This window comes from Falco punctatus, assembly GCF_963210335.1.
Source record: "Falco punctatus genome assembly, chromosome: Z".
Taxonomy (NCBI): Eukaryota; Metazoa; Chordata; class Aves; order Falconiformes; family Falconidae; genus Falco; species Falco punctatus.
In genome coordinates, this window is record NC_137586.1 from 31,066,288 (window position 1) to 31,079,128 (window position 12,841).

At 37.8% G+C, this 12,841-nt stretch overlaps 1 protein-coding gene across 5 annotated transcripts in view; it reads left to right on the forward strand.

Moving 5' to 3' along the window:
* Positions 1 to 12,841, forward strand: part of RIC1 (RIC1 homolog, RAB6A GEF complex partner 1) — a 53,383-nt gene extending 40,542 nt beyond the window's left edge. For 3 of the 5 annotated variants that reach the window (XM_080372264.1, XM_080372265.1, XM_080372268.1), the window contains 11 exons: positions 323 to 483; positions 1,469 to 1,607; positions 3,439 to 3,555; positions 4,471 to 5,199; positions 5,526 to 5,684; positions 5,786 to 5,919; positions 6,931 to 7,217; positions 8,038 to 8,232; positions 10,016 to 10,205; positions 10,344 to 10,532; positions 10,967 to 12,841. In XM_080372264.1, the coding sequence (XP_080228390.1) occupies positions 323 to 483; positions 1,469 to 1,607; positions 3,439 to 3,555; positions 4,471 to 5,199; positions 5,526 to 5,684; positions 5,786 to 5,919; positions 6,931 to 7,217; positions 8,038 to 8,232; positions 10,016 to 10,205; positions 10,344 to 10,532; positions 10,967 to 11,252 (2,586 nt within the window). In that variant the 3' untranslated portion in view covers positions 11,253 to 12,841. The remainder of the gene's footprint in view (positions 1 to 322; positions 484 to 1,468; positions 1,608 to 3,438; positions 3,556 to 4,470; positions 5,200 to 5,525; positions 5,685 to 5,785; positions 5,920 to 6,930; positions 7,218 to 8,037; positions 8,233 to 10,015; positions 10,206 to 10,343; positions 10,533 to 10,966) is intronic. The other 2 variants (XM_080372266.1, XM_080372267.1) reach the window with 1 other exon arrangement.

Below are 12,841 nucleotides of genomic sequence, written 5' to 3' on the forward strand. Positions count from 1 at the left end.
TACAGTATTTTGAGACACTTTTGTAAGGTTTTAAATTAGATGGGCAGAAGAGCTTTACTTACTCTTTGCTTTTTAAAACTAATGGATAAAACTCCTTCCTTATGATTGTTTTTCAGTATTTAAGATTTGACTGTACTGTTCTTTAACCATTTTGGATGCAATAATATAATGCAATGGATAAAACATTTGATGAAACAAGAACCCGGTAATGTGTCTCACTAGAAATCCTCGACAGCCATTTCACAAAAAAGAAAGCAAGTAAACATGGAATGACTATTAGTTTGTTGGTAAAACTGTGTTCAAGCTACTCCTTTTCTTGTAGCTGAGAGTCTACCTGCGAACATCTAATCTTGACAATGCATTTGCACACATCACCAAACTGCAAGCAGACACGTTACTACTGAGCATCTTCCGGGACATTGTAATATTGTTCAGAGCAGATTGTTCCATTTGCCTTTACAGTATTGAGAGAAGGCCTGAAGGGTGAGTGTCAGTATTTAAATGCTTTTGCAGTAATGTGCTTGTAAATCTGTTCTTAGTCTGGGTAAATTCTTACAATGCTATAAAGGTGTTGGATAACTTGCGGAGTCAGATTTTTAAAATACAGAGAGATGTTATCTGTATGCACAAGTGGTAGTTCATGAGTGTTGTCACTTGCATGTATACAGATACACACATTAGGTGTGGGAGTAGTGATTGAGATATACATGTTTCCAGCTGTCTGTACCAGCATCTTCTAGTTGTTAGAAACTTGAAAACTGAGTGTAAATAGAAGATAAAGGTACTAAAAGACAACCACATATTTGAATATTTTTAATAAAAAAATGTTTCTAATGTTAGAAGTAGGAATTGGTGAGAGTGGTGGCAGAGTAGCAAAGATGATGACAGAAAATTTTGGTCAGCAGTAAGGTTGTGGGGAGCTATTTTGGTGCAAAAGAAGTAGCAATGTAATCAGGAAGTTAAGAATAGTGAACCTAAGGAGGTGATAAAGATTCCCAGATAGTTTTTTGAAGTACCTAAGCAGGTGGTTTTTCTTACAGTTATGGTATCTTGGCTGCAGCAAGAAGGGACCTTTTTTTGATTTTAGCAGAAAGCAAGCTGTTGATCTGCTTTAAAGGAAAATATTTTCATTGCTTTTGAAATGCAAAGAACACTCCCAACAAAATCCAAACCCTGGAATTGTCTTACTGAAGGGTGAATAGAGTCTTATTCTGATGTAGCTGATACTGTCTTCTATCCACTCATACCTGTATTCCCCAAAACTCTCAAGATAAAGTAGCCTAGCTTAGGTTTATTTGGTATCTTTAAATAGATATGTGGGCCTATGGGATTCATGGTTAAAGGATAGTTAGTTATGTTGTTCTGTAGAGTAAACTGGTTGCTTATTTTCATTAGGTTTATGTCAAGATAGTAGTTTTACGTTAAATACTGTTAGAAAATTGCTAAATGTAGTCATCTTTCCTTTCAGTCTTAACCCTACTGCCAGTATCCAAGTTCTTCAAGAAGTGTCCATGTCTCGGTACATTCCTCATCCTTTTCTTGTAGTGTCTGTTACATTGACATCAGTGAGGACAGAGACTGGCATCACCTTGAAGATGCCTCAGCAGGTAACAGATCTATAGCACTCAAAATTCAAAAGAATCTGTGCCTGGATTTGTTAGCTTAGTCCTCAGAGCTTACCTGGCTAATAAATGAATCATAAATCAGTGGTTCTTTTATGTGATAAAATGCAGAACATGCTTTTTGTGATGCTTGTTATATGGACATTGTGTGTGTGAACTGGGGACAGGTGGGTGGAAATAAAATCCAAACTGTCCTATTTCATATCTTCTTGTGTCATCTTGTAAAGTTTGGGGCCAAATCTTGGAGGACAAGTTAAACTTAACTGTGTCAATGGCATGTTTCTCTGTTGTGTATTAAAAGTTGAACACCAGAGCAATCCATTGCATTTGGAGATGCCTTTCTGGCAGCAACAGGTCCATTACTCAAAGAATAAACAAAAAAGAGGAAAAGATAATGACCCTATAAGGTTACTTCTAGTCAATTTCCTACTACAGTAAAATAAAGTGAGATAATCTCTCCCACTAGTTACATCAGGAGATAGGCCAACAGCCAAACAATGACTAAGGTGTGAAGGTGAAGCCCTGTCTTAATGTCTTAACTCCAGAAATTATTTAGTCCACTGAAAGCACAGTGCAAGGAGAACTTGGATTTTTGTTGTCTGTGCTTTAAACAAATTAAGCTTAACCATTGGGATAGCTGCTGTATGAATCATACTTTTTCATCAGAGCAGCTACCTTCAGATCATTTAGAAGTTGTGTCATCTGTGAGGCAGGCCTGTAGACATGTGAATGTACATATTTTTCCACATACCAAAGCCACTGGCAGATATGAAAGCAGTGGCATGGATGTAAAATCAGGTTTCTGCTTGCTTCCTTCAGTTCATTCTAATTTAGTGTCCCATAAAATTGAACATCTGTCCTGAGACTTTGATATGATCTTAGGCAAGGGCATGAAAAACAATATACTTGTGGTTTTCTAGTCCATCTTGCCTTATTCCTGAACTATGGTGTTTCCTAGTGTTAAGAAAAAGCTACTGGAACTTTTTAGAACACTAGTACTATTTTAAATTTAGTTTCAGACTGAACAAATATTACCCCTTTTCTTTCTAAGAGCCCATATCTTCAAACTTTGTCAATCTTCCTGATGAAAAGAAAAGTATTGATGTTAGCACTGAGTATGACACTGCACTGTAGGCAGAGCAATGTGTCTGACTTAGCAGAGTGTCTTGTTAGTGTCCTTAACCCCTGATGCTGCCAATTTACCATACAGGCCCTCTACCCATGTATTTTAAAACTAAACTTCATGCACAGTGTGGTATTAGCTCCAGTGGCTTGGTTTGAAGTTAACACGTAACAGTTCTGAAATAAATCTTTAGAAAGAATACTTTGCTTCCTTGATATATCTAATTAGAAAAATTTTTCTGTAACTGCAGCTTTTAAAAATTCAAGATGCTGTACAAGTGTGGCTAGACCCTTTCTGGCTTGTCTGCCAGTGTTAGTCTTTGCAGTCAGATACTGGCTGCCATGTAGTGGTGATACCGATAAGAATCCAGAGCTTTATTTTTCTTCAAATACTGGTGGCTTGGCATAGCTGGAAAAAGCCTATATCGAATAAACACATGGAATGAGTCTGGTGAACAAGAAACCTTGCAGTATTTACTCTTTTGCATGAGAACTGCTTAAGTGAATCTGTCTGTAGGTATTTAGTTCTACGTGATTTTCCGGAGTCCTTCTGCATTGAATTTGGTTGCTAGTCATCTCTGTACGACAGTGCAGTTAATTTACTCTTATTATTCTGGGTTTGTATTGTGGTTATGAGTAAAATGATGCATTCAAAAGGCTTAAAATACTTTGCATAATACTCTTTTATCCTTAGGCTTGCGAGGCTGAAAGTATTATGCTAAATTTAGCAGGACAACTCATCATGTTGCAAAGGGATCGATCTGGACCCCAGATACGAGATAAGGATAATAACCCTAATCAAAGGAAGCATGTGAGTAAATATCTGTGGAATATTGTATGGCTTCAAAGATGTTGTCAGTGACTGCAGAAGTTGTGGAAGGGAGTGGTCCAGGCATAAAGAAAAGATGTCTATAATGCAAGGCAGTGTTTATACACTTACAGGCTGAATTGTGAGCTGGAAGTAACTCATTACTCCCATTATATTTTTTTTTCCTCTAAGAATCTGTGAAATGTTACTACTTAATTGTGTAAATATCTAACTGAAATATTTAATACTGGTGTTTACTACTTGTATTGCATTGAAAAATATGAATTTTAAGAATAAAATTCCTGTGCAAAATCTGGTATGCACTAATGACAGAAAATCTCCAATCTGTCTAAAACTATTATCTATGTTTATGGAACATTATCATCTGTTCAGAGTATCTTTTTACAAAGTTCCTAAAAACAACAGTAAGAGAAATCAATGACTGAACCTTTCAGTTTTTCTGTGCTGACAAAAAACATTTCTACATGAAACAAGCACTTTGGAAGAGTGAAATCTGTAAAGTTTAGATGAATAATTGTTTGCAGCTCAGTAAAACACTAGCAAATACGGTGTTTGTAGTAATTTTGTCAGTTCTAGATTAGACTCGTGGGCTAACTGAAGAAGCAGAGAGCAGGTTTTATTTTTCTCCCTTATTCTCACACCTCTGGCTTCTTGACTAAGTATAAGGAGGTTAAATAAATAAAAGAAATGTCTTTTGAGTTAATGTAAGTAAAAAGTAGTGTTTTCCCAGGTGCTAGGGTGTAGTTAAGCAGATTTGTTTCTTCTCTGTTAGAAGAATTAACTTGTTTGAAAAGAGTAGTTCATAGCTGAAAAAAGAGTTCTTGTGAAGAGGGTAAAAGAAAAAAAAGGAATAATGAAGAATTCTGATTTTTCTTTTTTTTCTTTCTTTTAAAATAGCTGCCTTTTTGTGCTCCAGTTGTCCTAGCCCAGTCTGTTGAAAATGTATGGACTACTTGCAGGATCAACAAACAGAAACGCCACTTACTGGAGGCTCTGTGGCTCAGCTGTGGTGGGGCAGGTATGAAAGTCTGGCTTCCCCTGTTTCCCAGAGATCATCGAAAACCGCATTCCTTTCTGTCAAGACGGATCATGCTGCCTTTCCACATCAACATATACCCATTGGCTGTTTTGTTTGAAGATGCCTTGGTTCTTGGTGCTGTTAATGACACTGTGCTCTATGACTGTTTATACACTCAAACCAGTGCTAGAGAACACTTAGAGGTTCTCTTTCCTTTCTCCATTGTTGAGAGAACCTCTCAGATCTACCTCCATCACATTTTACGCCAGCTCTTGGTTAGGAACCTCGGTGAACAAGCCTTGCTTTTGGCCCACTCCTGTGCCACGTTACCATACTTTTCTCATGTACTAGAACTGATGCTTCATGAAGTGCTGGAAGAAGAAGCTACCTCGCGGGAACCCATTCCCGACCCACTGCTTCCCACTGTGGCGAAGTTCATTACAGAGTTCCCCCTCTTCCTGCAGACAGTTGTTCATTGTGCTAGGAAGACAGAATATGCCCTGTGGAATTACCTGTTTGCTGCTGTTGGAAACCCAAAGGACTTATTTGAGGAGTGCTTAATGGCCCAGGATTTGGACACAGCTGCCTCTTATCTTATTATCCTACAGGTAATGGTACTTACATATTGCAAGAGAAGTGATATTTTCTAGTGTAGTATTTTAAAAATATTGTCATACCGAAGTTAAGACATGTTAAAACAAATCACTTTTAATTTAACAGTTTTCTGTTGAGCTTATGTCCAGTTGTGAAGGGGGGGGAATATCATGCAATGTAAGTAGTTAGTTTACTGTTATAAAAAGGAATATAATAGCTTGAAATATGCTGCTTCTAATCTCTGGTATATTTGACTGTGACATGGTGTGTTTTGACTTAATAGGATTTTTGTTGCTTGATAGCAAAAGCAAGTAACTTAATTACGTTTTGTTACTTGCAGAATATGGAAGTTCCAGCAGTTAGCAGACAACATGCTACTCTCCTATTTAATACTGCCTTAGAGCAGGGAAAGTGGGATCTTTGTCGTCATATGATCAGATTTCTTAAAGCCATTGGTTCTGGAGAAACAGAGACACCTCCAGCTACACCAACAACTCAGGTTTGTAATGAGAACAGCAAATACTATGCATCAAACCGTTTATGATTAATCTTGCTACTATATAGCATGTTTGCTCCTTTGACTGTATGTTTTGGTTTTAGGAACCTAGTTCAAGTAGTGGCTTTGAGTTCTTCAGACATCGCAGCATTAGTTTATCCCAATCAGCAGAGAATCTTCATGGCAAGTTTAACTTGACAAAGACACTGAGTATGCCCTCTGGCCCATCTGGAAAAAGGTAATTGGTAGTAATACCTTCTTCCTGGCTTTGTTAGGTACTAACTTTCTCACCAATTTAAGTTATAGGAGAACATTATAAGAGAGTTAGATTTGTCATAGTCTCCCTCCACATCCCTCTGCATGTGTCTCTTCCCGACTGTCAAAATGTCAGTGCCTCTCTCTTACGTTCTTGGGAGGATATTTTCTCACACATGTAAATACACATGTGTGTGTTTGTATGTACACATACACAGGCACACCTAGGTAGATACTGCTGACCAAAAACCTTTGAATCCACTGGATGTGTATGTAGTAGTTTAAATAGCTAGCAAGACCATGCCTTATATTGGAACGATCTGTTTTGCTAAAAGGTAAGTCTTGAACAGCTCACAGTACTGCAGCGTCATAGCATACATTGCACCGTGATACTGTGCACATCTTGATCTAGCAGTATGTTGCCAAGCCATAAATAGAGCCTTTACCCCTTGGGGTGAATCCCGCTTAAACTGCTGTGTACAGAATACATACTGATCTGTATTAGTGTTCAGAAGCAGCACTGAGCTGGGATTCGTTGTTATCTTGGTTTCGCTTTTTTGCCCATGTAAGACTTTCAGAACAATCTCAGTAGAAATTCAGATGCTTCTATTTAGTGATTTTCCATAGAGAGTACAATCTTAAGAGTTTTGATAAGCATTAGTCTAGGACCTTTCCTGACTTGTTCTCTAAACCTGTTTTCTCAGAAGTATCTTTGCAATGGCATCTGCCTTTTACCTCTCCTTTACTTTTTTCTGCGTTGCTGAGAGTTTAATATTCTATGGACACTGCTGCTGTTGTAATGTCCTGCCCTTATTTCACTTACCTGTTGAGACAGTGGGATCTTTCAGAGAACATAAATAGCAAGGAACAGTGGAAACTGCTTTTATTGGTGTATAGAAAGCTCCCACTACCTAATGTACTGTGGTTGTGGTGAACAGCCATTATGACTCAGTTTTACCAGTCTTAATGTCCCTGTTCTCTGCTCTGTCTGTAGGTGGAGTAAAGACAGTGACTGTGCTGAGAACATGTACATCGACATGATGCTCTGGCGGCATGCTCGGCATCTGCTAGAAGAAATCAAGCTGAAAGACCTGGGCTGCTTTGCTGCACAGTTAGGCTTTGAGCTGATCGGGTGGCTGTGCAAGGAGCGAGCCAGAGCTGCCCGCGTGGAGGATTTTGTGTTTGCTTTGAAAAAGCTGCACAAGGATTTCCTCTGGCCATTTCCAGTCATACCGGCTTCCTCCATTAATTCACCTTTCAAGAATGGAAAGTACAAGACAGGTGCTGTAACGTCTGAGTTGATTTGGAATAAGTTTTCCTGCTGCAGTCCTGTACCCATCAGTCTGAGTATGTCCTTCACATCAGTTCAACCAAGCAAAGAACAGGCTGAGGCTTTTTGGACAGGTTGAGGCTTGTCACCTTCACAGCTTTCTCACACAGAGTGTGTTTTTTGAAGGGATTCTGTTTAGCACGAACAGCATCTCTTGTGTAGTCTGATTACACTACTGTTTCTGTTGAGGTTTCTTGCTTTCTCAGGTGCACTGAACTGGGTATCACTTGTGCAGATGTTGAGTTGAACGTGGATATTGCTCTGTGATGGAAATTCTGCTACAGAAATTTACTAAAATCAACATTCTTACATAGTTTTTAGATTAGGTTTTGATGAACTTTTTAAAATTAAAAAAAATAATGTTTCTAATATTTGAAATTTGCTTTATGTTGAAAGGGTAGGAATTTTGACTACTTGCTGTAAGCCTCTGTTGTATTATTAATCTCTTAGCTCGCTGGTTTACCTTCTTATGGCAAAGTTGACACTAGCTGCCAAGTCTTCCTCTTTTTGGTAGCAGCAGCACTGTTTAGTTCTATTGATGCTAACCCTTTACCAACTGATATTTCTTTTATGCCAGTGCATAAAAAGTTGATCAGAAATTCTTGAAGGACCTAAACTTGGTGCATTCCCTTGCTTTTGGTGATCCCTCAGCAAACTAATTGAATATTGACTTAGATACGAGTTTTAGCTTCCTGGAATGCCTGGAGAGAGGTTTCCAAATTTCATGATTACATGACTTCTTTTTGATGGGTTCTTGGGGTTTTTTTTCAGCTGTGGGGGAGCAGCTGCTAAAATCTCAGTCTGCAGACACCTTCGTAAACATGGAAATGGACACAGGGGTTTCAAACACACCTCGGAGTCGCAGCTGGCTTGGCACTATTGGCTCCTCTCAGAGGGAGATTGACAACGTTTCATCCCATGGACCACACATGCAAGATGCATTCCTTTCTCCTTTGCTAAGCAAAGGTTAGTCACTCTTCCTTCTGTCTGCTCATTGCAAAAATGCACCTGGAAGTACACACACTTTGGTATTTGCATGCCACTTCTGTATTGTTGCTTCTCAACTGCTGATAACCGTAATGGGGGTGGGGGTGGGTCGCAGGAAGAGGACTTGTTGAAAAGTGAACAGAAATTTTTACAACAGAAAGATAATGCCCATGTCATACATCTTTATGTACTTGTAAGTAGAGTATGAAATTGATACTTGCTGAAGTTCCTGTCTATGGTGGTAACTCAAAATTTAGTACTTTTACAGTCTGGCTGAGAAGAGTGTTCTAAGTTTTTTCTATCTTTGTCTCTTGCTCAGGTCAGCCTTTTCCACGAGTTGGCACTGTTCTAATGCATGAACTTTTTGCTTTTGGATTTCTTTAGGAAGTTATGAGATAAATTCTTCATTGAGGAAGTTGAGAAAACGACAGTCCCATATAGTTTCCTTTTTCCCTATGGCTTTAGTTAAATCACTTTTCTAAAAGCTCAAATGATTAACAGTTTATGAAAATACAAAGGGGAATATTAATCTGTATGCATCTTTTCTGACCACAGAGGAACATTTTCAACAGTGTCTAGATCATCTAATTTCCACTTTATTAGGTGAACGGCTTAAGTACCTAAGTGTGAACTACAATTTCCCTGAGATGCTTGTGCCTCCTGTGACAGTCAGAGCTGCTATTAAAAAGTGAAGGAAGAGTGAGGTTCTGTCCCTGTGCTTGGGCACTGCCTTGTTCTATTTTCACTCCTGTTTCTCATGTTTGTTACTTCTGGAGACTGCAGGAATGCATTAGGTTTAAATAAATTTGTTACAGAACTCTCCAAAAAAATGGAGAAAATTTATTTCTCTTTTCGTTGCACTATTTTGTCCTGCCACTACTGCTGTTCCTATAAACAAGTATCTCATGTTTTTTTCTAAGATGGATGAAGACCTTTAAGTTCAGTGGACATTTCGAAGCAGTTTATCCTAAAGTTAAAACTAAATTAATAGTCTTTAAAATGTTACAAGCTGAATTCTAATAATAATAACTTCGTAAATAAATAAGCCAGCAGTGGCATTCATGGGCAAGAAGCTAATAAAATTACTTTCTGGCTTTGTAAACATGTTCCACAGAAAAGTTGCATCTACTTTAATATGCCAGCTGTTCTGGAGGGTAGGTGCCCTCATGACTTCACCATGACTTCATAACTCACCACTATAATGGTTTTCACTTTGCTGTTACTGTTCTTGTGAAAATTCTGTGGCTGCATCTACTCTTCACGTTTTTAGTAGAAACACCTCTTCTTGAAATTAGTGCAGGTAAATATTTACATTACCAAGCATTCAGAATGCTCAGAGTTTTGTATGAAGAAAAGAAGTTGCTATTCCACCTTTGTTTTTTAAAAAAGTTAAAGGTTAAGAAGGTGGTATCTTTAGACAGACTGCAACCCTTCCTGCAGACATAAGACTATAGTATGTAAGAGGCTGTCGCTGTGCCCTGACAGTGGTTGCCAACATATCTGTAGGATCCCTTATTGATACTGTTCTGCAGAATTATTTTTATTTGATAGAAAAACTACTGCATTCCTGCAGTAATAGTTCTACCATATAGTGTGACAAGAAGAATGCTGAAGTGGGATGGACAGTGTATGCCCGTAGTACCTTATGAGCACTGTGAGCAAAGCTGTACTGTGTAATTTGTTTATTTCTGTAGGAAGTGGTAGTTCTGAAATTCTGAGTCTCATGGAAGTAAGCAGTTTCTTTTTCCCTTATGTTTCTGAGTGTTTTTGATAGGTGATGAATGCAGCATTGGTTCAGCAACAGACCTGACGGAAACAAGTTCTGTGGTGGATGGTGACTGGACCATGGTGGATGAAAACTTCTCCAGTTTAAGTTTAACTCAGTCAGAGCTTGAACATCTCTCTTTGGAACTGGCTAGTAAAGGGCCGCACAAGTCACAGGTCCAGCTGCGGTAGGTGACATAATCTTTGTATTTGAAACTAAAAATTACTGGTATGCAGCATTAGGAGAAAGAAACAGTCTACAGAATCACACTGGGATTTTGTCTTCTGAGTGCAAAAAGTAGTAAGTAGACTGTTTCTCTCTCTAGGTACTTGCTACATATCTTCATGGAAGCAGGATGTCTGGATTGGTGTATTATCATAGGCCTTATCCTCAGAGAATCTTCAGTGATCAACCAGGTTTTCAGCATAATGCAGTCCTCTGATATTGATGGAGAAATCTGTCAGAATATCAAGACTGGCCTACATGCTGTTGACAAATGGGCTTCTACAGATTGGTAAGTGTTATTTTCCATGTCATTTTCATTCCAGTTGTAGTTAATCAGTTGCCTGAAAAATAACTTTGAGTTATCTCGGCTCTAGCTGAAACAGTTACTTAAAAGCACTTTTACGGGAAATTTCAGGACAGTCACTTAATACAGTTGTGAACAAACTGGAGGGAGTGGGGGTGCTGGGGGGGTGGGGGCGGAACAAACAACAAATTAAACCCCAAACAACAGCGTCCCCAACTTTGTTTGATTTCCCCAACATAATTTGTTTGATTATAGTTGCCTTTTTCCCTCTATTTAAAAGAAAAAAAATTGTACAGGAAGGATTATAGAAGATAATTATTTATAGCAAACATCTCCCAGGAAAAGCTGCTTTTTGGGCATATGACAGAAGTACGCTTTTTGTAATTCACTCATGGTGTTCTATACCATTATTTTCCTAGCCCTGGGTACAAGCCATTTCTGAATAGCATCAAACCACAGATCCAGAAACTAAGTGAAATAGTAGAAGAGCAAGTACAGCCTGAAGCTTTTCAGCCAGTGAATCTTTCTAAGGTTACTGAACAAGCAAACCCCAGAGCTGAGGAAAGCAGGACGTCTTCTAGCCATGGCACTAATCCTCAGAGTGATGCTGGGAACGGCAATGCAAGCAGGCATGAAGAGGACAAATCTAAGACAGAGGATGAGGATTCATTCCAAGAAGGCAGTTATGACTGTATTGTGTCTTAAGTGGAAGATTAATTACTTCCCAAGCATCAGGTGTGAAAGGAAGCAAACCAGCTCTTAGACATGCTTCCATGTTTTAGATTTGAACTCTTTATTTTTTTAATATTTCAATCTTTGAAATCTTTAGTGGGGATAACTAAGCAGCAGTTTCATCTAATAATTTCAAAAAGAGGCAAGATTTTTTTTTATGCAATCTTCAGACTAGCTTGCAGCTGTTAATACTTTAATAGTGTTGAGAGACAGCGAATACATATGGAGACAGGTTCAACTAATACTCATCAGTACCTTTACATCACCAACACATGTTCTGACGAAACTACTTATCTCTTGCTTGAGTTTAAAAGGCAAAGAGGGGATTAAATTTAAGAACTGTTATCCTTCGCAGCTTGCCTGCCTAAAAAAATGTCTGATCAATGCAGTTCAGATTGGTTTGATATCAATATTTTGTATTAAAGGACTGTAAAATATATTGTATGTTTTTGTGAATACTCTTGTACAAATACTCGAGGTTGTACCATATTTGAAGGTACTTAGATGTATTGTGCATGTTTCTAGATGACTAGTAAAGCAGAGTTGCACTTCTTACTGGATGAGGCATATTTTACTGACCTAACATTGACACAAGGTGGCTTGACTGTTTTTTACTGCCACTTACAGATCTTGTAGTTGGGTTTAAGGGATTGCTGAAGGTTATTTATTTCATTGTAAATTCTTTTCTGAAAAAGGAATTTTTAAAATGTAAATATCATCATATACTCTTGCTATGGAAAATTAGTTTAACAGCTCATACTTAAACATTTTTCAAACATTTTATAATATGCATACTTGTAACTAAGACATATTTAACTTTCATACAATGTTATGGAAAGATGGCTGCAGAAGTCTGTTGCTTTGAGGTACTTATTTTTTCTAGCTGCTGTCCCTATGTAATAACTACCTGTAACAGTATTAATTTAGATATTAGCTTGTTTGTACTGTGCAATCTGAAAAATGCAACATTACTCATTTTATACAAAATAAACTAGTTTATTTTTTATAACATCACTTGATTACTGACATGGACCAAACTAGTCATCATAGGGTAGTTACAGCATTTGTTGCTTTTCTAGTGTAGTTACTAATTGCACATCCATTTAAACTCTGAAAATTAAGAATATTCACAATTAAGTTGAAATAAATGGTGGTATAATCATGTTTATTTTCTTTGTAGATAAGATCAAGTGCTTTAAAATGTACAAATATTAAACTGTTGCTTTAGAACGGCTTTACTAAGCCAATACAACCAGTACAAGTGCAATAATTGCGAGTATTACTTTGAAAGCTGGGGATTTTAGTGAATGCAGCTTGAATTTCCATTTAAGAGTTGAAATTAATATTGAAGTTACAGTAAAGAAGTCTGGTTCAAGAGTCCCAGCATTAAGCTTAGTCTGCATTGTAGCTACTGGTTACAGATAATGTCTATCATACCTACATGCCTGTTGTGATCTGTCGTCAAAATCCATTATTGTTATAAGGGGATACTTAAAGCTTTTTTATGATAAAAAACCTGCTTAATCTATGTTAAAAGAAATAAAAACTGTGCTTCAAGTTAA